The 27,967-nt window shown below is 38.5% G+C and overlaps 1 protein-coding gene across 1 annotated transcript; it reads left to right on the forward strand.

Annotated features, from left to right (window-relative positions):
* The first annotated feature begins 14,551 nt into the window (after window positions 1-14,551).
* On the forward strand, window positions 14,552-26,973 carry LOC136428222 (leucine-rich repeat-containing protein 4C-like). Its single transcript, XM_066417564.1, has 2 exons — window positions 14,552-14,670; window positions 24,124-26,973. Exon 2 carries the CDS (start codon window positions 24,636-24,638, stop codon window positions 26,481-26,483), a length of 1,848 nt encoding a protein of 615 aa, XP_066273661.1. The 5' UTR covers window positions 14,552-14,670; window positions 24,124-24,635; the 3' UTR covers window positions 26,484-26,973.
* The last annotated feature ends 994 nt before the right edge of the window (window positions 26,974-27,967 follow it).

Here is a 27,967-nt window from a genome sequence, read left to right on the forward strand (position 1 = left end):
ATAGTTAGATATATAGACAGATAGATTTGAGTTCATTAATTTGCTTTTCGCTTAGAAATACCTGTGGGCAGTGATATATATCAATTTACAAGTACATCTATGGAAACATTGCTTAAGGGAAGGTGAACGACAAACGAAAGGATCAATCATAGTATGGCGTTGACTTTAAACTAATCCACTTAGGCATAACTTTCAAACTTTGTATATCTTTGTATTACTTAAAGTTGGATGCGTACCAAGAGAGCCCAATAACTTGGCAACATAGGCACCGTTTGCTTTTAAATCATTACCATTATTGTACTATGGATGAGCTCGCTATGACAACAAGTAAAATGTTCGATCATTTCGTTTGAGATGATCAATCAGCTCTCCCATTTGAAAGTCTATGTTGTCTACGGTATAAGTTGCCGAACAAGTTCGCCATATCATACCTTGCCGTACATAGTGCAAAGGATCAACGCAGTTATCTATCACCATTATTTAAATAATCATGTGAATCAGAAAGCTCTCTAAGTTCTAGACATGGAGATGGACGTGTGCTAAGTAAACCCAAAGACTAGGAACTAGCTCCGGTTTTGAATTATACAATTATATTAATCATAATGCAGACAGAACATCTTCAGCCAAAGTCGTGAAGCTAAAGTTTGTGCCATTGTTTCGATATTCAATCCGAGATCCAGAATGCAAATATTAATCTGTTCATAGTTGTTCCTGAAGCAGTTTGTCATTGCATTCGGTACGTTTTATCAAAGAAGATGTGAGGAGATTATTTTTCATCACTATTACATTATGAAGCCTTTTTACCGCCCACGACAAGCTAACTGCCAAGAGAGAATTGACGTAGCCATGTAAGATGTTTGTCTTAATGCGAATTGGGGGTTCTGCGATCGCAATGCGTTTCTTGATGTGGCCTTGCAAGTTGTAGCCCTATTTCTGTCTTTCACGTCACTAGAATAATTAGTTTTACCCTGTCAGTATGCCACCACTCATAAATTATTCTGTTGTTGCTCGGAGACGTACTGCCGCAAAACAATGGTTGCCAAGAACCTCCAGTCATTTTAGTCAATAAATTGGATACGTCATTAATCATTCAAAGGCTCTAGAAACCGCATATTCGTTTCTACGAAGCCAAATTAGGGTTCACCTGTTGCTTGTTTTATATGTACTTCATGAGGTATAACATTCATCATACTTACGCTCTTTACACAACAACGGGAAACTTATGCAAGCGGTCATTACGTACTTTGCATCAGAAACATAATTAGCTTCACCCTGATATCTACCGAAAATGAACAGGATCTAACATAATATCTAGACATAAAGACGCCAGAGATGTTTAGTAAAAATGATCTACTTACTTTTGTAAAAAATTAACACTTTATTCATCTTGCACATGGCTAAAGTAATTCAGGAATAACTGAATCTAACTGTATTGGCATCTTATTTGGAATGTTTTGATCAGCAGGAATTCTTCATTGCTTTTTAAACTTATATCAGACTCATCTTTTACATGTCATTATACATTTTTAAAAAGATCCACGCACGTTGTCTTTACCAGAGAGCTGTAACTTTACATATTAATATTTTACGTATTTTGCAGCGCTGAAATGATACGCTTTGCTGCTGCCAACAGCCTAGTAGCTTATAGAAGTATTGACGCCAACGATTGACTGCAAAATACCTTAATACTTTATAGGTAGAGTCAATTCCGCATTACCGAGAGGGTGTTTGTTGCCTTTTTTTCTAACATTTGCAAAACCTTTGTAACAATCTAAGGGAGATAAGTGACTGTTTAGAACAATTTCCAACATTCATTTGATGTTCTAATTAGTTTCTGCTGTGTTCCAACATGTTAGACAAATTTCTAACATTGCATATGTTATTTGTATTATTTTCGAAACTGTTGGAAAACAGGTTGATCATTTGTTCCTACATGTTCCAACATTATAACAACATGGTATGACTGGGTCAGTGGGATGGGAACAGGGCAATTCACACATCCCTTCAAAGTATAGGGGATTAGGCCTGGGTGCCATGCAGAGACACCTAAAAACAAAAGCCCAGACGTGAAATCTAAAAATATACAGAGGCAGACAATAGAGTGCGATTAGCACCTACTTTTATGGGGGCAATAACCCAAATCTACCATTTGAAAAATGATGCAAATTGTTCCAACATGTTCGAACAGTGAAATAATCACATAGATGTTTGAAAATTGTTCTAAATAATGAGATATCTGTGCAATTGCTTTCCAAATAGTTCCAACATATATAAATAAGTTCAAACATGTTCAAACTTTCATTCTTGATTGTTTGAACAATTTAGAACTATTTTGACTGGAATAGTCTTTTATCTAAAATTGTTTGAATACACTAGCAATATCACCTGAAAACCCTCTCGGTGACATGGAATCGACTCTAATACATTCGGTACCTTATTGAACATTTGAAGGCCTTACGTAACCCAAGAATAACGACCTTTTACCGTCATAGCTTCTACGCACCTAAATTAGCTTCGACGTAAAAAAGCATTCAAGGAACCTTAATTTTTACGGCCCATAAATTTCTCCACCTGTTGCTCTTGCTTCCGTTAGAGGCATATATTCATTGATTATATTTAAAGACAGTAAGTATGGTGTCACAGGGCATTGCATCAATCCATTATTAGCATTTCTCGTGGAAGAATATCAGAAACTGGAACAAGTGCGTACACACAAAGCTATATTTCATCCAACACTAATTAAAATCCGAAAAAAATCAATACACCTAATAAGTCACAGTTTATTGTTCTTACCCTGGAGATTGTAGTATGGAACAAGCGTATTTGTCTTTTACTCACACTTTGATTACATTCCATTTTTAGCATCACTGTGATGAGAATAAAAGTTCTGCATGGGGTCCTTCCAGGTAATTGCACAGGCACCATACTGGTCAGTCAAATCTTAAAGACATACCTACGATTGTGCATGTGTATTGTTTGGATAGTTTCACGGAAGTAATTAGTTACGCAAATTTAGATTTATCTGCACATTTCTGGTTTAAGTATTTCAGTTTGGGCGGGCATTATTGACGCCGTAGTTAATAAGACCTCATACTGTTCAGTACATCACCACTCTCTCGCCTTTATTTGTTGGGTATCGAAATTGATGGCGATAACGCAGAAATATTCTACGCCATTAGTTTTGGTATTTGTTACCTATCACATGTGCAAAATTAGTCATACCTGCTTTAACATGCTATAGTATTCTGAGAGTTATTTTGATGAAAAGAAAATGTGACATCAACTTTGAAGCTAATCAGTAAAGTTGGATCTTCAATGCGATGCAAACAGTAAATTTGATTACTGATGACTTGCCTTTAAGGCACATATATCGAACCTTAGAGGAGATTGTTCTGATTCTGCTAATAATACATTTTAGAATCCAAGAACGTAAATGTATTGGCAACTTGACCTTGAGCCCCGACTAGGCAGCAGTTGCATTATACATCATCTATATTCTAATAACCCCCGAGTGCTCCTCAGATTTATTACAGCAATGTTTAACATGTTGTATAACGACCAACCATTGGACGAACTTCAACTGGGGCGCTCTAAACACTATTTAGACTGGGCCATTGTCCCCCCGCAAAAGTTCCAAACGATAAGGTGTATCATCATCAAATTTGCAGGGAGTGACGTATACGTAATCTTTAACAATTCTTGAAATTTTAGTAAAGTTATGACGTAATTATAAAGTCATAGATGTGATTTTATTGTCTAAATAGGGAATTCCCGTAATATCTAAAGGTATTAAAAAGGTGTCATATTGATGTACTTTGATTGCGACCCTATCGAATCTTATCTTCTCTTGCATAATACCCCATGCTTAACAACAGATGAAAGCATTATTATCATCCTCTTACTACACAATGTACAACTTTATAACCCCAAGCTGACAATGTTCTGTCAGAACAGTTTATCCCTGTGGACCTGTTGTAGCTGATCGTAACCTCAGCTGCTTGGCCCGTGGTAACATTTTGCATGCTCCAAGGGACGCCTAACTCAATCTACCTCCTTGTTCATACCTCGTCCGTCTTGTCTCATCCATCCACCAACCGGAGGTCGTCTCGCGAAATCGATGAGAAACCTATTAAAATGTTTCATTTCCCAAAAGTCGCTCCGCCTCGGGGATACCTCAAAGAAAATCCAATGTGTATCTGGAAGCCCGGACTACAGACCTCTGGGGAAGAAGTTGTTGTTAATTACTCGATTTGGCTGCACGCATTAATCTAGCTGACTTCCGTGCTTTGTAACAGGATGAACGGATGAAAGGAAGCCCTTCATTTATTAGAAGTTAAAGCCGACAAAACGAGGTTGTAGATAGGAACACATCTATATTAGCGGATCTCGAGAGAACTAGTGGAATGTGATTGCTGTTTAATTTGCAAGGTGACAGTTAAATCAGCCCGATCCATGGGAGTGGGATGAAGTGGGGCTCATGATATATTGTAAAAGTATATATTTATTTCGATCCGCAAAGCTTAAAGGTGTTTATTTCTAATATCCATTAAAGTTTATACAAACTGTAGTATATGATTCATTTCGACATTGCCCTGAGCAAGGCAGTTGATATAAAGACACACCTACTTGACACGCTCGCCATACCTTCTTTATTGCGATGATATTGCTCTCCACAAAGCTACACCTTTCAAGGTTATTGATTATCTGTAAAGTCTCACAATAACTGATAAAAATAATTATAGTCCAGACATGTCTTTTGATGTCCCAAGGCGCAAGGTGTTCAAGATAAAACTAAGATGTCTTTAAAATCCCCAAGGTCCTTTAGTTTCAGTAGAAAGCATAGAAATGCACCCGTTGATCCGGCTAAGCTCTTTTTCATTTGTATTCATACAGAGAGGGAGGAACCACGTGCACCTATCCATTCAAGAATACTGATGTCTTCCGGGCGTCTTAAACGTGGAGTGAATACAATCAGTCATGCAGTATGAATCAGGATCATAGACAATAATGACGAGAGACTTAAGATCAACAGCAATCAAGAAGAAGGCAGCGCCAAAGAAAATCACTGCCCTTCTCTGCAAACGCAACGTGCGTCACATGAGATCAGGCCATGACAAAACTCTGTTGAACCGTGATTCAGAAAATGTGATTACATGTCTCTAGTGGTCTGCAGGGCATCCCCCATTGTCAGCAACTAAGTGGAGTAGCTATAGGGTAATCGCTATGTGAGGTACAGAAAAACAGCCGACGCCAATAAGCCACGCAGGCACCGAGGGGCCTCGATATGAATACCTAAAGCAAAACAGTTAGTGCTGACCTTGTAATGTTGCTACCAAATGTGTCATTGAATTATTCACGAGCTTACATACTGTCAATAATGGTAAGAAACGTGTGGATGACATCTAAATCTTAATTCAGGGAGAAAAGTCACTGGCATTACCTGACCTCAATTGCTACCTATCAATGTAAATTCCAGAGCTATAAATCTCCGTGGTGTATTACAGTATTCTTCACCTGCCATCGTCTGCTCCTTGCAAATATCGCAGGAACAATGGTGATCAACACAGAATATTATCAGCTTTGATGTTTGTTTTTTAATAGAAAAATAAATAATAAAAACTTGCTTTCCAATCACAGAATTTAAAATGTCATCCTTCATTATCATATTGAAATCTAAAGACTCGGTCAACCCGACGTTAATTTAGCGCGTGGCGTTCTTCTTAGCGTGATGTTTGGGAATTCAGAATGCCTATATGTGATGAATGTTCGGCTATCTATGGTAAAATCAAAGGAGAAAGCCAGCGTAATGGCATGCAGGGGTCAGAGAAGGTTAGCGTTGATTGGTTGGTAGTAATAAAAGACCTAATAAAATATGAAGGCATAGGCATGGTTTTTCACACTCTTTTCCACTAGAGGCTGTGACCGCTGTGCGACCAAAGATCTGTCAGCTCAACGAATTCAATTGATTAATTAAGAACAGCGTTTCCTGGGTTTTGTGTGTGTGTGTGTTCTGTTGTTCTTTAGATCATTCTTTGAAATCTTACATTATATCCAAATGATACAATTCAGGGTCACACAAGTTTGATTTAAGCGATTTACCGTCCCTCAGCGATCGTCGTCTTGAGAAGGGCGCCTTTGCAGGCGTGCTTGAGGGTGAACTCGATTAACGTCATGTTATTTCAATTACAGACGTATAATCCAGTCCCTAGGTAAGAGATAGAGAGACAGCATTATCAGTGTGAAGGGAAATTCATGCCCTTGTCGACATAGTTTCTAAAGATCAGGGATTGTTATCTGTAAACATGGTATCTTGAGATGCTAGATATTAAGAAATCAAAAGGTAGTTTGACGCAGGGAGTTTCAACATTGGAAAACAGAATCTTGTTAACGTTGGTAAATTGGGTAAAGGTTTTCTCAGGAAATTGGACGCAATGAAATAAGGGCTAAGACATTTTCACTTGCGTGCTACCTTCAATATTTTCTAAGTTTTGAATACAGGAGGAAACTTCATTTTTGTGCTTTTTTTGCTACAGTCGACTGTAGATTAATATTATACAGGATAAACAATACAAATGCGAAACTACTAGTAACTTTATATGTTTCTCAATTCTATTTGCTACGTTTTTATATACCAAATCTAAAATTGCTGATATGAATGAAACTGTTATCTGTTCTGTGCAGTTAGGTGGTTGATAAGATCGATTGATTCATTCTCAATAGCGTTTGTGTAGTCATTGAAAAGTGCTGCAGCTGATTTTCTTGATCTTCAATAATGCATTTAAATATTGTATTGTATCGTACTTACAGTTTTGCGTAAAGATTGGTTGATCGATGTCATGAGATCATAATGATGCAACTTATCTCTTAATGTCAGACGAAGGCTTTGTAATCACATTGCGATCCCATCACCAATTCAATATGGGTTTGGCTTTGTCTGGTAAGAAGATGATAGTTTTCATGTGAATTCCTATGATATGAATGCACGACAGGATTTTAAGATAGTATTACCTACACAATATGTAATGTAGGTACACGCACACTCGCGCGCGCACGCACATACAAATACACACACACACTCACACACACACACACACACACACACACACACATCTCTCTCCGAGTATATACATACACAGCAGTGGGCTTAGGTTAACTCTTCGTAATCTTTAAGTTGTAACGAATTGCAGTGAAACAGAAGCCAATGCGAGATATGGTGCCCTTCGGTGATGTTTGCTGAATTTATGATTATTGTGCATCTACAAATATAAGGGGAGATGTTCATTGAATAATGAATATAGAACGCGTCATATGTTATCCCCGGATGATAATATCAATAGTTTAGATACCAGTCGATGATCTGTAGTCAATCACCTGATTGACTACAGATCATCGCGGTACTGAACAACTTTTCCAAACTAAACTTTGAATATTCTATGTCGAAATGTTGGTATTACCTCGGAATGAATGTGATCCTTCAATTTCTGTAGATGATATGCAGATAATAAAAACTTTATCTTCTGGAATCTACCCTTGCTTTGAAAATAGATTGCTCTTTAAATGTACCCTTTGCTTTAGTTTTAGTTTTTACTCCGCAGCCTTTATCTTTAATCACTTTGTCAAGTTTAGAAAATCCTTCTAACGCTAGTTATGCTATCTTTGGCGTACAGATCAAAGACGTCCATCTACTATGCAGTAGAATCATACGCAATAAAACGTCCTGCTTATTTAGGCTTTGGTATTCATAGCCCCGTTTAACAGCTTTGAGAGATGGGCAGGCACAGAATTCAGAGTGCTTTCGGCAGCGGCTAAATAACGTTCCAACCTCTGGTGGCAAAGTTTCCAACGGATGCTAAATACTTTGCTTCCCCAATGACATACAGATCTTAAAAATCAATCAATCAAATGCATTTTGGAATTTATCTAATGCATTTGTGGCCCCTTAACGTAAGTATATACTCGATAAAAATATTACCTATATCCTCTGTTACCACACCATTCATCAATCCACTCATCACCCGTTATGGGTCATCGTAATTCCATGTCTTCAGGCATATCTACTTCATGTGACCCTTGCTCTCATGTGGCGTTCTAAGCTCGAAACTTGGTGACAATCAGCATGAACTAAGTTTGTTGGCACATCGCTGACTTTAAACGTGGCAAGTACCAAATATTTGTCGATAGTACATGCCACACTTAACATGAAAGTACTAGTATATCGAGAAATTTAAACCTTTCCCAAAGTAGATGTCCTCGCAAGGATCGCACTTTGACATGTATCTTGTGAAATCGACCGCTGCAGTGCGTTAAATTGGCCGATGGCTCCATATATACATAATCCATTCCAATGTGCCGTGACCTTTAACTATTTGGTCTGGTGCTTGTATGGGTTACGACCGCGACATTATATGCCTCTTGCTCGTAATTTTGCTTTGATTTATAAGAGCAATTCTTGGTGACCGGATAATGCTCCCGAATCCTTGAACATAAAACAAAATAGTATTACGTATTTCCAAGACGCAGGGACAGATTTAATCCCACCAGTAGCTGAAGTTATCACATTTTTATTCTTTATATCGATGGTAATTATCGTAAATTCCTTTCTGATGGGCAAGACATTGTACTGATCAGTGTCTCTCTTCATGATCATTTGAATAGGTTAAATAGTATTTAATCATAAAATATTCCAATAAAATATGGATCAAGTTACTTCGGGACTTGAAACACCCGTGGCGTTTATATGATAGACGGTGCTGCAGATGAGCTGTGATGTTTATACGGAGGTCAAATATAAAACTGTCAAAGGTTAGAACATTGGTTATGTTCTAATTGCATTTGTTTATTCAATGCAGCTTCATGGTTATGAGTGCTAGACCAAATGTTCCCAGTAAAAATAGTTATTACCAAAAGCATTCTAGCAGTAAGTAGCGCTCAGAAGAGTTGCTAGACTTAAATTAAGGTTTGTATCAAGCAACAAACGGATTACGAATAAAAGCTTACGAAAATGTCAATCCAAGCACTGTGTTTTATATGTAGGCTGTATGGATTAGCCAACAAAGATTTTATAAATTTTATAAACTGTTAAGTGATGTCCTAAACCTACGTCAACTCATGTAATACGTATCGCCAAAAGGCCTAACAATGCTACATTGACTTGACTTATGTCGGGTGCCAGTCTCCCTCCTATGTCACCCGAACCACTGTAGCCACCCAGAAGCTCCTGTCCTGCATAGCCTTCCCCATGCCATCGGTTTGTATGCCAGTGTCTCTTTGCTACATTACTTTAGCCTTATCACTATTCCTAGCATTGCTTTCATAACTTGTAGCCTGTAGATGATTGAAAACCATGGAAATACACTCCACGGTAATTTTGGGAAATGGCAGGCTGAGCTATTATAGTATATCTCAAGATTTATCACTGGAGATATAACAGAGTGCAGTGGTCGTTAAATGTGATGCGTTTCACCTAAAGTACATTTTAATTCCTGTACTTCCCAGAGCGTGGCATATGCCTCTTAACCAAATATCACAGTTTTGAGAATGTCGTAAGGCTTAACAGGCTGTGGTGAAATAATAAACTCCCAAGCCGGGAGCAAATTAATAACGTCATGAATAACTGCACTTAAAAACTGCTACATTTGTCAAGTGTAGAAAACACGTTCTAAGATTTGCTGAGTAGTTGTGAATGTGCTCAATGTCAGTCGGAACTTTTTTGTTGTGATTACGGCTCATGAGTGACTTGAGATTGTAACGCTTTAAAAGCTGACTTATTCGACTAAACACATAAAACAAGCTTTTCTAGCTGCATCTGCAGCGTTTAGATAATGATTATCGGAGTGTTATGGATCTATCCAAACGTATTAGTATCAAGCCGGTCGTCCATGGCCATACCAACAATTGATTACTTACAAAACTGTTGTCAAAACACTTGCTCGAATGGGGGCACACAAAATTTTGGCAAACTGCAATGCGTACTTTTATTTTAACTGTAAAGAAGAAGTCTTGGTGTAATGAACATCGTTATTATGATTGAAAACCGTTATAAAAAGCAAACCATGTACGATTTATTATACAATCCATTGGTATGCACCTATAACAAGCAAAGCTGTATTTCCAGGCTGTTCACCATTGACACTCCTTATCTTGGCAGCGGAATTTGTATGAATCACTGACCGGATTCTTATCCATGGTATTTGAACATTATTTCAGCATCCACATTGCGGTAATGGGGACCTATATTGTCTTCTTTATTGATTCAGCTGCCAGTGGTATCATAGTCGATGGACACGATATTGAAGATTTACCGTTATCGAATGTTAATAAGGCATAGCGATTGAATTTTCGGAGCTTTACAGAGTGATGTTTGAATTTTAATAACGATATTGATGTTTTGTATCTCTAAATGTCTACTCGAAAGCGTAACAATATTATAGTAATAGATAACGTAACTACCCCTCCGAAGCAATGATTTCTATTTTTTTCCAAATCCCTACCATCTAGGTGGTATTTTTTTATCATGTTTGTTTGTATCCAAAAACACAAGACATCAACTCATATGCAGGGTTTACTAGCTTTAGGTGTGAGGGATGGACAAGCCGTTTGTCTAAGAGCTTTGTCTTGTTCAGGATCAAAGATCAGAAAGGGCCTACAGACAGTTTGGGATTAGTGAACACCTGCTGCTGGTTCAAAGTAGACAGGTTGGCAGTACGAATCAGTTGTTCCAACCTTTCGAGATGACTTTTAGGGTAGGTCACCAATCTTCCGCGGAGAATATCCCATCGGATGAATACAAGTGTGTTTTACAAGGTCCTCATGTAGATATTGGTATTCTATGTCGATGACTGTTTATGTACTTCCAATTAGACTTTGAGTTGCCAGCTTGTATAGCATTTAGGTAAACTATTATATATTAGCTAGAAATACAAAAAAACTTAATCTAGTTTGTTTTTGTATTAATTTTTGTTTGTTTTTGATTCGTTACAATAAGTCAACTTGAAGTTTTATCGATTCATATTGACCGTTTAAATACCATTTAAAAATTACCACATACAGACACTTATAATACCTTGAATGAACTTTGAATAAGTTTCCTTGTAAAGCATTAGAAATACCAGCATAATCATTATTTGTAGCACGTCCGCAAGACATTACCTGTTTTCCCTGCTAAGCGTTTGGTAGACATTCACCAAAATTACATTCTAGGTCACTGCCAAAGTAGGGGTTGTATTATTTTCAATGCAATTTTTTCCACAGCAATGGAGTGCTTCAGCAATCCACAAATCATACTACGCCAATTTTCAGTTCATAGCAATATAAAATATAACTCAATCCAAATGTGTGTGAAACATTATTGAAAACAAAGCAGTGCATCTTGGATTACAAAAAAGAAGCTGACAAACTGCATACTTTGGGCTACAAAGGTATGACGATATTTGAACTTTTGTGAAGCCCGATACAGGAAAAGACAGAGGTAAGCATTCAGTCTTGGTGACTCGGCTCAACGCATTTATAATGATTTATGTGGGGTATTTCATCTTAACCGCAGCTCGTCGACCCTATTTGTAAGCTATATACATAACGGATCTGCAGGTCCATGCTTCTGCAAATACCAACTTTTCACCGCGCCCTACCATGATTCTAAACGCTTAGCTGTATAATAACCGGTATCAGTCAGCATTTATGTAGTTATCTCACTTCTGTGGTGTTTCATAAAGTGAATACTGCAACCAATTCGGAGTGCCTCTGTTGTCTGTGGTATCTAACATCCTGGCAATTACATATATCAGATACAGTTCGACCTTGCAATGATCACTACTGAGGTAAAGGAGAGCAGGCAATGATTCGAAATTAAAATGAAAATGTCATGGGCAAAATATTAGCATAGAAAAGCCTCAGAAAATTTCCTCAAGTTACCTTCAAAAGCAGCTATCTAAATCGTAGCAATAAATCTATACCATTTTGAGTTATCCTGCAAATGGATATCTAGTGATTTAATCTTCAAACAGGCATGTTTTAAAATGTTTACTCTTTGAAAGCATTACTGCTTTCTTAAATTATCATCTGTAAATGATATGTGTATGCGTGTGGAAATACTTGCAGGTAATTTCTCTGTAAGATGAAATGGTGTTTTTATATTTCTAAAGGACGGCTTTTGTCAAGTTTGGAAATGATAGACGGAGATTGATGATTTTTGTTGGAAGTCAGTAAATGTTTTGGTAGTTTTCGAGGACGCAGGTGGTTACAAAGCTATGGTCAGCTATCCCTTCAGTCATTACGATATGAATGAATACTATTTTAGGTAGTGACACAGCTGCTGCCTACGGCGATTTGTGACCTAAATCCAGGTCAAATGTCATCAATCCAAATGGTGGTCAGTGAAGTGTCGAAGTTCATTGCCCCATGTGACTGATGTGTAAGTTGCAAAGGAAAGGACGTACAGGAAACCATGATCTCCGTAAAAACGACAACTAGCTAGGATTATGTAATGATTTAATTGTAAAGCAGGGCCCCACTGAAAAGCAGTGTCAATCACTGAGCTGGGCAACCCTGGATAAAGATGACAGAAAATAAAAAAACTAATAAATAAATCATGTTTCTGAAGTTGCAACAATATACATTCGAATAAAGCATTTTTGCGACTGACAAGACGTTTCATATCAGGCAACTTTAAACGTGAACGTTTTGATTAAACTCCACCACACTCCATGTTTATCTAGAATGGTAGAAATTGACCAAACCTATATCTTATACATGGCATTAAAATGATTTGGCAGATAAGTTTGCCGGCCAGAGGGTTGTTAGCAAAAGGTAACTTTCTGGTTGGCTAATTCCTCTGGCAAATTATACAAACTATTTTGACAACAACTATCATTTAAGCTACAAAATTAGTTTGCTAGAGACCACTCTGGATGGCATATCTTGATGCTTGAAGGTATCCTCAGTCCAAATTTTTTAAAGAAATCATTGGTTTACTACAGTAGCTCCGAATTCTTGGTGTATATCATTGTACGATGTGAACGTACTGTCGACACAGCCTTCTTCTTTGCAGCATTGACATCACAGTCTCAGGAACAGTGAACGCGGGATACGTTTGAGGTTCTGTTCAGCAATATATGGAAATAATTGCAACGAATTGGTGAACTTGGAAATTATCTCTGGATTTTTATCTGTGGGTGCAAACAGTTAACAGCCGACACCTCTTGACCTCTTTGTCATTGCATGGCCTCATTAGGTCATTACTGCCCCCTCTCTTTTCATGTTGTGACCTCCGTAACCTTACACTACTTAAGGTTGGTTAGTTCCTGTTGAGAACTTCATTGTATTATCTGGAAGCTCAAAGGTCCATTGGGTTATATATAACATTCAAACAGTGAATACGTTTTTTGGGTCTTAGTTCTAAAACTTTTGAGATGATATCCAATTCTGCTACTCACTGTATAGATATATGTACACACACAAAAAACTTATCAGGATTATACTAACAGACTTTGCAAACGTGTTTTTTTTATAGTATATCCCGAGTGCATAAAACCTACAATTCATAATAGAGTAGTAGGGAAAAGGTTGCACAAAAAGTTACTTACTATATACGAGTACTCAAAGAATATTAAGAGAAAAACAGGCCAAATTACATAATCCTATTTCCACATTTCTAGAAAGGCCAAAACTGATACTAAAATGATCAAATAATACTGCAATTATAAGCCTTAACTAAGTCAGACTTATATTAAGATATCTACCTTTATGAAAGAAATTCAGTATGATCGATTTGTTAGAAGATGCACGATTTTGCCATTTCGCTGGATATCTCTTTAAGAGAAATATGTTAAGTTCAGAGGGTTGATTATTCAAATCATTCTTATTTCGCAAGGTGGCGCGTGTATTTGTTTTTTACGAGGATGGCCTGATAGTTTTTGATCACACCCATAAATTCTGACCAAGATTACGAAATTCAATGACTTTATCAAGCCTCTAATCTTTTTATTAGAATTTCAATAAAAACAGTAACAAAACAGATGTTTTAGAAATATTCACAAGACTTATTAAAAAAAAACATTCGAGGTATTTGACACTAAGGATCTTCACCTCATCATGTATTTTGGATCCCTTCTCGCTGAAATTGCATTGGTGAAACCCTTGATCTCATAATTGGAATATCATGCAATATGAGCAATCCGTCATCTCTTTGGTCGCTCAGCAGTCTAGTGGAAATGGGTGTTGTTAGTTTTTTTTTTTTCATTGGTGGTTCGAAAGATGAAAGGAGAGACATCCGTTGGCCAGCTCAGTCTTGACGGCCTGCCCTGGTTGTGTATTGATCTGTTTGCTTTGTCGACTCATGGTAATGTTATACTCACGTGGGGACCAGCCCCTCTGTAGCCGCAAGGTATCACTCAAATCGAAACATATTAGACAAGTTGATATTCAAACATCGGCTAGACGTAATGAACATATCACGCCTACCCAGAGCGGTGCGGTTTTAGAGTCTCTCGCCTGGCGTTTCTGGGATAGTACCCGCTGTGCGCGAAAGCGGCTGCCAAATGCCTAATAGCTGAGTAAGGATACGGCAGCGCTCTCTAACGTCAGGAGGGTTGGTGCGCTAAGCCACGGATGGTCGTTTGATTGCAAGGAAGGTATGAACGCCGTTGCTATCCGTGAATGAACATGGTCGACGAGGTAAGCTACTCAATATCCACTGCATCGTACTATAGTGAAATATTTAGTTCCCATTGTTGTATGTGCATTGTTTGTATTCGTATGACATTGCTACAGATAATATATAGTGCTACTACTAGTATAACGTTATTCGTGTCGCTTGAATACAAAACCATGTGTATATTTCCTTCTGTATGTTTTAACTAAAAAGAAATGTTATATAAATCATGATTTGGTGTTTCAGTGGATTGTCGATCTTGTCAATACTAGATCTCTTAGGTACGCTGCCATGGCGGCTTCTGTTCGTGACGTTGTGCCGAAATTGTTTGACGTTAACGTATGGTAGACCTAAATGAGCTTCTCTTCATAAGCTAGCTACAACCAAAGTTCTCTATCCTTCATGTATGGTCTAGAGCAGCTACTACTTGTTTATATGTTTAACTTGCTCAATAATTTACTGATAAGAAAAGGCAATGCTAGAATCAGGATGACGAAACCACCCCATTTCCTATTGTCTGTTATCTTTATGAATTGTATTAAAAGAGGTGTTAAACAATTAAAATCTATGAAGACAAGACTTAGTGTTGATGGAAATGAATAATTTATATATATATATCTATAGTAGTTTAGAATTGTTGCTGTGGTGAAAGCCATTATCATTTTAGCGATTTACAGATTTAGCAATTGTTTATCAGGTCGATTTGTGTCTTTGTTATAAACAGGTGTTAAAACGTATCACGTAAAACGGATAACGTATATGGCCGCAACGTTTAACATTAAGCAACTGTTATGGAAAGCCGGAGTTTTTCCAAGGACCCCTAGATTGTAGGCCGGTCGTATTGCATCAAAAGAAACATTACAACCGTGCATTAGCACAACAAATCCGTTCGTTAAAATTACAAGTTATTACTATGTAATTAAGTACTAGACGTACTTGAGCACAACATTTATTTTTCATAGCTGAAAGATAAAGTAATTGGTCACAAATATAATGCAAATTTATAGGAATATCTATTGAACATATCATATTAAGAATATCATTTCCGATTGCCGTTGAACTAGCCGAGTTAAGGGCGTCCCAACCCTCTTACAAGAATTTATTTCTTGTACTCTTTGCATGTTTTGTTGTGTAACCAATACATGCTTTTACATCTGGCATGATAGTCAAATCATGCAGTCAAGGGTTACTTATTCAATGAAGGTTGCAGTCAGTTTGTACCGCTGTTGGCGTTTAGTGGAAGGGTGCTTGGGGGGTCGGTGTTACACACATCTTTTTCTAAGGTTTGTTCAACTAAACATCTAATATATACTTTAGCCCTGCGGTTTCATATTCAGAGTAAAGCTTCTTCAAGTCGGATTTCTTTTATCTCGTATCTTCCCTGAGTGCGGGATGTGACTTGAATCTAACCACCAGACTTCTCTGTAAATCGCATCACTCGGCAGCAGTCTTTATGAGTGCTCAGGCATCAGTCAGGATTTACCACGGCAGATATTGGCAGAGTAGAGCGGCAGGTTGTTTACCATAACGTTCAGAAACGGTCTCGAAGTTTCTCTTGAAAGGATACATGGACTGAAATCAATTCGCATCCTTCAATCTTCTTCAAGGATGTAAACCCCCAGGAGTAGATGTAAAAACATATTTTGGAAAGTTCAAACCGAGACAAAGTGTTCCATCACAAACGTAATGTCAAGTGAAAGCCGAGTGGGTGGTTTATCAGTGTACGTTGGGAATGGTGACGATGGTTAGGGTAGACGTGGTATGTTTACAAACCATGGCAAGGACCCCCCCCCCCACACACACACACGCACACACATACACAGACACGCATATATGCAGGCATATATTACACAGACATACACGCACACGCGCGAACACAGACAGGCAAAGGCGTTCACACGCACACACTCACGCACACACACACGCACACACACACGGACACACACACGCACACACACACACTCACGCACACACACATACACAGGTACAGAGAGAGAGATGCGAAAGAAAGTTAAGAATACAGATAAAATGATATAAAAGCAATACATCAAATTAAAACCGATACCCGAACATCTTTAAGGCTAACAGCGCTGCATATCAAAATGCCAAACGGTAGGCAATGTCAACCTTAAGAAGGGGTTAATGTATAAAAGTTATATTTGGTTAATATAAGAGTTCTATACATTGTGGCATGCAATATGTTGTTGATTCTCAAAACTTAAGTACCATATTGTTACGATAATTGTATCCAGATTGTATAACGAAGCAGTTTGTCCTTGCACAATTCAAACCAATCCGGTTCGATTTGAAAACCCATTACAATGATAAGCTGAATCAATACGATTTATTTATCAGCATTATTCTTTATCCACATCTAATACAGACGGATAGGTTGTCGAGGTTGTAGACGTAAGGTTAAATCATTATCATCTTTGATTTGATTTTATTTTATCTTATTTGACTGTAGGAAAGTACAGCCAGGACTACCCAACTAGCCGAAGGTTATTACAAAGAGTTAGCCCTGGGAACAGTATATTCAAAGTTCAATACAAACTTTCACAAAGTGCGCATGCGTCAAACACACACATAGCGGCGGACACAGAACACAAAGTAAAATTACATCGAAGAAACAAAATTGACAAAAACCATCACAAGACTGAAGCGCATATGGAAAAAAAAATGCACAAGACTAAGCTATATATAAATCGTTAACAATGTCAAGCCAAAACTTAGGTTTATATTACATACTCCTAAGCCATACACGGTTGTACAATACATAAATTGTCATTGTGCGTGTCAAGGGCGGTTTTGTGTTTCTGACGAATTGTTTTACTTATGTCTGTTAACAAGCTGTGGATAGCACTTTGATGAAATCATCTGTTTTCACTTCATTTTCTTACTCTTACTCCCATAATAACTTGTCAGTGATTTGTTTGTTTTTTGTTTAATTAAGGGTTAATGAACCGCCCCGAGGTGTATATGGTGTCATAATGCCTGGTCATGTGCTATAACCATCGAATAAAACCATCGAATAGTGGTTTTATGAGGTTGTTATAGCACATGACCAGGCTTTATGACACCATATACACCGAGGAACAGGTGGGTCATTAAAGTTATCATCATAAAGCCTATCCACACTGACCCATATAAGAAACCTGTAAGAATTTTTGCGATTCTGACCGTAATTTTTTCGATGCCAGCACATCGGTTTGTGGGGGTTACGTGACTTGGGCCATGGGGAGGGGGTGTGTGTGTTTAGTGCGTGTCACGTTTGTTTTCAACAAGGCGACATCACTTTGCCGGCAATATTTTCAATTTTTGCCGGGTAAAACCCTCAGAAACGTGAACATACCTTCCTGGGGTCCCCCTGGTCAGAAACTGAGGAGACTTTGGCGGCTTCATGGGTGAATGTCTGTCAAGATTAGCTTGGGGAAATACGTCAGCCTGGAATCCAAACCTTTTTTTTTGCTCCCGAGTCTCCTCTCCGCAAAGTTGCGTCAGTTTCTCGCCCCTCAACTCCTTCAGTATGTTCCTGGGAGTCTTCCCCAGCTTCCCATGACCCGAAAACTGACTCTAAGTCGGCGTCTGACAGTTCTTTGACGAAAAACTGTGGTACTCAGCTCCATTCATGACGATCAGAACAGGTTCCAATGGAGGGGCCAAGGTGAAATTTGTCGTTCCACTAACGGGGGTGTGAAAAATATTGTTTTTAGTCAATCCATTTTGATTTCACTCGAATTGAAAGTTGTACCTTTTTAATGTATTTTAGGACGGTTTTGTTAATTCTAAGACGATAGCGTTTTTTTAAAAACAATTTTAAGAAAAAGATTCATAAAAAAGATACCCCCCTACAAAATTGAACGGTTGTGTTATGACGTCATAAGTGGTGTGTTATGACCCGGGTGTGTTATGGCCCCATAACACATGGGCAATGGAGGCTTCTAATTGGTCGACGCCATCTGGCTATGCGATAAGTTGATTTATTATCTTTGAAATAATCGAAAAAAAGGGATAGAGTAGCTTTGAGAAGTCAGATATGGTAGAGTTATGAATATAAGCAGAGTGTTTTTTTTCTTCTTTACTTGGGTATAAACATGTTTAATATGCTTGTGGTAGAAAGTAATAAAAAACAATTAAGTATTCAAGACAAATTCCCGACATGCTAGGTCGCCTGGCTCCTAATTTCCAATACATCAATGCAGTTTCTAAATGTTGAGATCAGCCTATGTAAAACTTGTAACAGTCAACCAAAACGCCATGATTATCAATTACCAACTCTACTCTTACCTCTTGGGTTTTCTCGTTTGTTCACCTGTTGTAATCAATGTAATTCCATAAGATTTAATTAACCATCAATTAAGTGAGAACGGTTGGGACAACGTAAAGGTGAAGTGCGAAAGTCTGCTACCAGTGTATCTATTTTCCACCGGTAAGGACATCTGTATTCCTTTGACGTTCTCGGATGAGGTACAAAGTGCCCAAGATAAGCTATATACCCTGCGGGAACACCTACACCATATCCCATTCTTCTCTTGAGCAATTCACTTTGAACTACATTTTATCTCTGTACTAGGGATTTTATCTGCGCACGCTGTGGCACTAATGGGCTTCTTCGCACCGGCATGTGTCATTAAGCAAATCGAAAATTACAAAAAAATGTACCCTTTGGCTAAGAAAAGTGAAGTACATTGTACACTCTGTAATACTATGTAATTGGTTTTCATACCATTGAAATGAATGGTATTTGGTGCCTTTGCCATATGTTTAAGGAAAATCTTGTATAAACTGTAATACTATATAGCTAGTTTTTTGGCCATTGAAATTATAGGTATTTGATGCCTTTCTCGACATGTATCTTTTATCTTTTATGGATATAACCTAACACTTAGTCTAAGGAAACTGTGGTTCAATCTGCAATAATATGTAATTAGCTTTTGGGCCCTTGCAACTAATAGTATTTAGTGGCATATGTATTTTACTATCAAAAGATAATACCTACCACAGAGTCTGTAGAATCGAATCGACATTTCAGCATTTGTCAATTCTTTTTTTTTTCAATGTTATCAAATTTGTTATTTTATTTTCAATGTGTTATTGAAAGCAGACAAGTTTGCAATGAGTTATCATTGATGCAATTAAGGTCGAGGGACTATATTGACCGTCAGAAACTTATGTCCTATTTGTAATTTGTAATTTGTCTTCATGATTCCTGTACTATCAATTTTTCATGTACTACTTTTAAAGCGGCCATGACATTTGAGCGAAAGAAATTTGCCTATATCTAGTTTTTCGTTTTTGTAATCCCTTGAGTTATATGTTCCTTCCACTTCAAGATGTGATTTGATCAATACTGTACCGGTAAATAGCTTTGCTGTAAAAAATTTAATCCCCTGTAGACTTTTTGTTGCATTCAAGTGTGTCTCAATGGTCATAAGGATATCTGATTCTATCATTTCATAGATACCACGATATCTCCCTAATTGCCACTTTTCGAATTCTATTGCTGTTTCCTCCTGATTTCTGTCTTGTCAGAGTCAGATTCTATATCCACCCATTTATCATGCTGCTGAGCTCAGAATTTTTTGTCAAGTTATGGCATGTATAATTTGATGCTTTTTGATACGCAATTTCCGGAGAAACTGAGCTATTGTCTGTCCTTGCAGTTTCCCTTATCTCAATTACAACAACATATAATAGATAGGCATGAACGTGCCGGTAGTTTAGTTCCTTTCAACAAATTTCCAGCAGTCGGAAACCTCTTATCGGCAATTCTTCTCCAATATCCCCTGTCGACTCAATATGGAATAGTTACCTGCGGCTGGCGCAGTGGTGGAAACATCAACACATAAAACAAGTCATTCATTTCCCCGATTGTAGCGTTGTTAGTTTCAGGTCGTCAGGTCTTATCGTTATGTAATTGTGTACTGTAAATATTGGATGAATGCCATACCTTATTGTGAGTTGTTTGTTGCCACTAAGTTTGCATATGACTACAGGATGTAACTCATGTATTTGCATAGAAAATGTTTATCGTTGTTTGTTTTCATAGCTCGTAGCATTAACTCGTTTAGGACATTTCTGGGTTTTTTTTTTACATCTATTCCGTCAGGTTTTTATAATAGCCCATGAGGGAAGTCAATTATTTGCGAAAAAATACAAGTTTTGTTACGTTGAAGAAGGTTACTGATCCAGGAAATAACACGTAGTCAGCTATGATCACTCAATTGTCAAAGACTGTCCCGAACCGATACGCCTCTATGCTGTTAGGTTCTACAAAGGATTACAACACGGAGCCAGAGTTTTTTTTTTTTTTTACCGTTCCAGCCGAACATGGCCACTTGACCAATCAGAGCGCGTACTTATTTCACTCCGACAGCCGCCATTTTGTCTGTCAAAAGACCGCCTGATTGGCGCGTTAATGCTGTGCAGAATGGTGAAAATCTGTTATTAGGGGACATCCAATTCCTCCAGGTACCCAGACCAAAATATTACATCATGAAGCCAGAGTCAATTGAGCCACTCATCCAAAATGATATTAGAGCCTTAGCGCCAATAATATAATCCAAAAATGTCTGTCTGAGGCACGCATGTTGCTACTCTGTATCATTTAATATTACAAAATAAATTAAGCAACTGGATAAACTGTATTAACTCTTAAGAGGGCAGCATCCATAATAGCATCAAGTTGCGTGATCTATTTTGTATTATGTGATAGTCATTATGTTTGTTGATATAATTGGTGAAATTAAATATTCGTTATTTCAGTGTCGATAAAAGCGGCGCATTAGATACCAATTTACCGAATAATGCACATAAGCTGTCTGACTAACTGCAAAGCTTATCGTTGTGAATAACATTGTCGTCGGTAGTTTCTGACGAAAATACCTGCTAATTGATTTTACAAGAGCGACGATACGCTTTTTGTACCTATATAACGAACAACAAATTACCCTGTATGAAATATGTTGAAATATAAATCATGATAAAGCTTTTGTTGATTTCCACACGCTGATCACCAAAATAGAAATGGTTCTGATCTAACGTAGAATCGGGAAGATATCGGGAAAACTTATAAATCATACTTAAGCTATTTTGTAGACATGAATCTTTTTCTAACCATAGCGATACACATGTGTTCAAACTTTACAAAGTCATCTTTTTCCATATGCACTAGTATTACTACACATGCCTATCTTTACCTAACATGCGCCACGAAACGTCACTACCACATATTAACCCATCATGGCACGTCATTCCAAGTCAGTAAAGTCATCACTCACAAGAATACGTCGCCATGGCAACGTCCAAAAAAGGACTTAGCATTGACCAGTTATGCTGTAAAATTGGTTGAATCTTTAGGGAATTTTCAACGATCAATGTTTCGGTCTAATGCTTTGGTCACATTTGCACCGGTCCCGTAACAGGTGTGGCCCCGGCCGGGCTGCAAAGCCACAAATTTGTTCCGGTGACCTCCCGGATACCGCGTGAGGGGGTTACTTCTCAGTGTTCCCACGATTAGCTTGACTAACAATGCTCGCACTTCTATTTTTATTGATTGTAATTCTACAAATCAGATTTTGATTCCGTGTGTATTAAATAATTCAAAAAGGGGTATGAAATTCAGGCATCAGGCTGCAAAAGGTGTTTATGAAGTTACATAATAAACCATTCATTCATTCATAGGTGATGTTTGTCTTCAGCAACTATTTTCTAGGAGACAACCTAAACGATCGCATCAGGGGCGATGTGCAGAAGTTGGCTATTCTACGCAATGCTCCTTTCGAGGTCAATCTAATGAGGAGTCGCTGGATTTCTATTCATGATGTTAACAAGTCAAGAAATCGTTAATAAGATGAATGTCACGCTTCAGAATTTCTATGAATTTCCGGTTCTTTGCACCTGGCAGATACTGCCAAATCCACCAACCATTGCCGCCTTGCAATTGTTGAACACTTCTCAATTCGTGCAGATTGACGTCGTCAGTAATAGTTCTCGCTCTGCACCAACGCAGTCTTGACTTACTGCCAGCCTCTGAACGGAGCGCCTTCTATTTCAATTAAGATTGTCCTGATTCGCTAGAATTAACTATCCAAGGGGAATTAAGGGTGGATTCGGATAGCGTTCTGACGTCTGGGTGACCAAGGCCAGGCTATTTTTCATGATGTTGGGAATCTGATAGCCTGCTGAATATCGTCTCCTGCTGTCAAATGTTAGTTTTACTATCGTGGCAGAGAGGGTGGCTGTTCATAAGATTATCGAGTGGATGGAAAACCCTGAAAAACATCTTGACCCAATATGGCAAAATACTGACAAGACAAAGAAAAGGCTGGAGTCAGTAAAGGAAGTTAATGTCTAAGCCGTGAGTAAAGGAAAACTACAGAGTTTTGTGAGTGCGTGCATAAAATCAGGCAGAGTGACCACCCTGGTCACACGTTCACCATTCTTACTGTCTGGGGTTTTCTCACCAATAGAAGGTTTATACGTTTACAGAGGATATACTCAGTTCGGACGAATGATGCACAACAATAAATAGGTTAAAAGAAACAAATTACTACTGGTGGTGGCGCTCATATACGTTCTTTAATTAACGTCACATGTATTTATGAAATTTTTACCTCATTTGAATATAAACCTTTTTAAACTACTCTCTAGTACGAAGAAATCTATTGTAAATATTAACGTGCCTATAGATATTGACATTTATCTGTAAGTGTTCGGTTAGACATTCAACCAACAGAACAACCCTCACTACTATCTCTCACACCTCCTCTAGATATATCGCAAATATCTTTGAATAACGAATCGTATCAGGATTTTTACCGGCAGAATATGAAAGCTCTTTATCAAAACATACATATTTGTCATCACTATTCACAAGGTTATGCATCTGAAACGTTCAGCAGATGCAATGAGACTTTCTTCTTTATCTAATTTATTCCATCATCTGTACAATATGTGGACTGATAAACGCTCGTATGGAACTGAAAGCTGCTGATAGACCGTCTTCAAGTGTCTATAGCTATCGACTAACGTTATCTTGTTGAATAGTATGTTTGTGCATATACATTGTTTCCATTATCATCCAAATCAAAACAACGTATGCTGTAGTTGACAAGTTGACTATAGAGATCTATAAATATGAAAGATAGATATTCTTCTGCTTTGATAACATGTTTTTGATAATAGTATAGTCTGAAAATTCCAGATTTCCTGATATGATATTTTCTGCTCATATGGATTTCTCTCCGATTCCTTTTCGAAATAAATTAGACCCCACTAAGTACATTTCGTTTGTTTGTTTGTTCGTTTCAATGTTTATTTGTTAACAAGTTGGCTACAACTAAGTTCTTTATATCCTTGACTTAAGGCCTTATGTTGTTACAGGGTCTTTATGCTCCAATAAGATGTGTTTTATGATTACTTTGAGTCCACTTTGTCCCATGTTCATCAATATTGTCTCCCTGTTTCCTTTTCAGAACTATTTAGACACCACTCTACCACCCTTTGAAGAAGACTTGGATAAGTTCTGCTGAAAAATACGCCCGACGCCTTTGTCATGAAATATGACATTTTGGTTCATTATATCCCCACAAAGCTGTCCCTGAGGGCGCAATCAGAAACGATCTATGTGCAAAGCTGATGGAGGTTCCCACAGCTTCTGATTGTATCTATGTGATGCGATTCGTTATCTCGACAATCGCGCGTCCAGGCGTTACAGATCTTTATAATAAATCCATCAGGGACGTATGACGCGTGGCGTAGCCAACAAATCGATACCGACGCGATTCAGAAAAACAGTCTGAGAACTCGACGGCGGTGCGGCTGGTAAAGGTACGGCGGCTGCCAGCGTCGTTTCCGATCTCGCAACCTTCATTTTTCGCAGGATCCGAAGACTTTAGCAGGACGGACGATTACGATTTAATCTTGCTCACGTCTACGTGGCCGTGAGTCTATCATTTGACAAAGAACAGCGACTACGGTATCAACAATGACGCCCTGCTTCAGCCGAAGCTTCTGGACAGCGATTGTTGCTATAACTTCAGTTCGAGTCAAAGCCCATCCTTGCTCTGTGTGCGTCTGTAGTCTTTCACCGGAACGCGTCGTTTGCGACCATATTGGTCTGACAGAAATACCAGGGGACATACCGGTAAACACCAAAGTACTACGGATACACGGGAATAACATTTCAACTCTAGATTCCGGACTGTTCCTAAAATTCCCTGCCTTGGTAGACATGGATTTAAGCGAAAACGTTATACACAGTGTTCAAGACAGAGCTTTCTCTGCTCTCAGTGGACTGAAGACCCTCAATCTACGAGACAATAAAATCGTTTTTGTCACGTGGAATACCTTCACGGGTCTTGACAATTTACGTGAGCTGCGATTAGGAAGAAACCCAATCATGTGCCTGGGAACGAACACATTTGCGTACCTCCCTCTTCTGGAATCTCTTGATCTCGGGGAGTTGTTTCATCTAAATGCCATTTCCAAAGGGGCATTTAGCCGCTTATCCAGATTGCTTTACTTGAACATTAGTGGATCGAACCTGACAGAAGTGCCTTTTCTGGGCTATCTGCACAGTCTGGAAGAGCTGGACATTTCCCACAACGCTGTAAGAGCAATTACTGGAAATGATTTTCAAAGCGTTTCGACATTGAGGAAATTGCTTCTATCAAACAACGGGCTCTCTGTAATAGAAAAGTATGCGTTTGACGCTCTGAAGTTCGTGTACAAGTTGGACCTATCGGACAACAACTTACGAGGATTGCACAGAGGCATGTTTAAGCGGATGGATTCCTTAGCAAAGGTCAACCTGAAAAGAAACCCGTGGAAATGCACGTGTAAAATGGATTGGCTGGCCAAATGGCTGCGAGAACACATTCACGATGAGTCTCAAAGGGTGTGCGGAGCTTGCAAATACCCGAAAAAATTACGCGGCCAATATCTGTGCAGCGTTCCGCTTGGCAACCTAATGTGTGAAGAAACTCCCACCGGCAGTGCGTCGGGCTCTTCAAATGTCACCTCTAATGTGGAAGAACATTCACGGTGTATTCAAGGACACATTCCAAGTTTGAAAGCGGTTTCTACCAACGGAACGGCAGTAGTTAAGGGATTGTTCAAAGTTCGCGTGGCTCTGTCAATGCACGGGCCGCAGGGACCGGATCCCAACGGTTCTGATTCCGTGCCAGTCTTGTACAGGTGCCCCGCAGTAAAATCAGCAGAGACCGAGGAGTTTACAAGAATCTCCGGCATTATTCTGCCCGTGACACCTCCCCGGATGCCGCTGGGCACCGAACTCTTACCAAAAGATTTTGATTTGAAAATGTGCGCGAAAATGTTCGGTTTTAGCATTGATGCCACCAAAGGATCACCCATTCAAGGGGACGAGATGATGCCAGGTGCGTATGAACACGACCACATCGACACCACAAAACCATATTCCGATCCAACGGCAAACTCTGACTATGTTTCCCAAGACGAGCAAAAACATAGCAGGAACACGGAATACATTATTGGGGCTACAGTCTGTTTTATAGTTCTTGGTATATTGATTTGGGGATCGTATGTTCTACACATACGATGCAAGAGAAAGAAAAAGTGCAGACGATGCAAAACAGCCTCTTGCTGCTTCCATCTCTACAGACGGCAGAGCGAAGTTTACAAGAAGAACCAGGTAGAGATGCCAGAAGTAAACGTTCCTGAATCCCATTATATAAAGACCTTTAACGTTCTTAAGTCCACGGAAAATCCGGATCTATGCACTCTTCCGACTGTTAAAATCAATAACCCCAATATGTGTGTTATTCGCGATGAAGAAGATGTAACTTATCTATAATAGATTTAAGGTTTTCGTTGTTCATAAGCTGATGAACAACGAATCGATTTTCAGCAAGGGCAAAATTATCTAGTTCGTTAAACTGCTACTTGTCTATACACATTCTTAATGGTGAGAGGATAAAGGATGTTATGTCGGTTGTCCATTGTCAATCGTAGCTGCTTACTATTAATTATATAAACAGTATTTTTCGTGAAGCCAACTATCAAGTGTAACCAGAATGTAAGAAAAGCAGGATATACTAAGTCATATCTGATAATAGGCGAGACGAAAGATATAAACATGAACTTCAGAATTAATGAGACTCTTAAATCCAACATCCTATTTTTAACGGTATATCTTACATGCACAAGAACGACAAAGAAGAACACATTATACCAGGGTTTCATGCTATGCTAGTGTCCACAGAGTCGAACTTTGTGAATATTCCTTTGGGCTGCAGTCTTACAGGTTTTTGAAGCATTTTACATATTATATTGCAGATAACAATCTTTTTACACAGATCAAAATTAAAAACGTTACAAAATTCATAAGACATGTTTGTGCTTCCTTTATGTCTAAATATCTACAAAGAGGAAAATAGTGAACACTGTCTAACTGATTAGCGAAGTTGATTCTGTGGTGATGCGCGCATGCGGGAAACGTGGTAATGATTACAATGTTATTTTAACGATACTACAGGGTATTAGGAAATCGCAAATTGTAGATGGTAGATGAATCTATGTTAGGGATCCTGATCCGTTCTGGAGCAAATGGTCTAGTCATTACCAGACTTCATGCGTTGCTGGAAAAATAGTAGAAATTGCCCAAATACACTGAATGATACAGTGTTCTGGTCTTACTTAGCGACCCCTAACCCCCAATTCCGCTTAGACTTCTGGCTAAAAGTTACATTGCTTCTCGGGTATGACGCACTGCTCTTCCCAACGGTATACTGGGAACTCCAACAGTGTTGTGACCAATATTTGTCAGAGCAGAAATTTTACTTGGCATGGTGCTGGACATCGTATCACAAGATAGACCTTCTATTTCTTTGGAGAGTCACTTTCATTTGACGATCACTGAATAACATCGGTACTTACCCTTCAAAAGGTTTCTATTAGATTGTCCGCACTGTAATTTGCCTGCTGTCCATAATAATACAAATGCTATCCAAGCACACACGGGCCTTTAAACCATAGCTGCAAATTTTGACAAATAAGCCTGCTGTTTGTAAAGACCATACAATAAATCAGTCCATTTCCTTTGGTTCACCTTTACATTCAAGGGCAAAAGATCCTTTGAGCAATAGTTCTCTTATGGCGAGTTCCACCAGATAATACATTCCAGCTATTGATTTTTTTTTAATTTGTCAGTTGATTTCAGAGATAATTTTTTTACCGCAAGCATCTCTTTAAACAAAACAGTCAAAACAGTCATCTTTAGGTGACTAAAAGGCGAAGATATATGATGTTATAGATGGGCTGATTTTTAGTGGTTAAACA

The sequence above is a fragment of the Branchiostoma lanceolatum genome, chromosome 1, assembly GCF_035083965.1.
Source record: "Branchiostoma lanceolatum isolate klBraLanc5 chromosome 1, klBraLanc5.hap2, whole genome shotgun sequence".
NCBI classification, from domain to species: domain Eukaryota; kingdom Metazoa; phylum Chordata; class Leptocardii; order Amphioxiformes; family Branchiostomatidae; genus Branchiostoma; species Branchiostoma lanceolatum.

Excerpts from the sequence above, each read along its gene's own strand:
- LOC136428222 (XM_066417564.1), top strand. The coding sequence starts at position 24,636 with ATGACGCCCTGCTTCAGCCGAAGCTTCTGGACAGCGATTGTTGCTATA.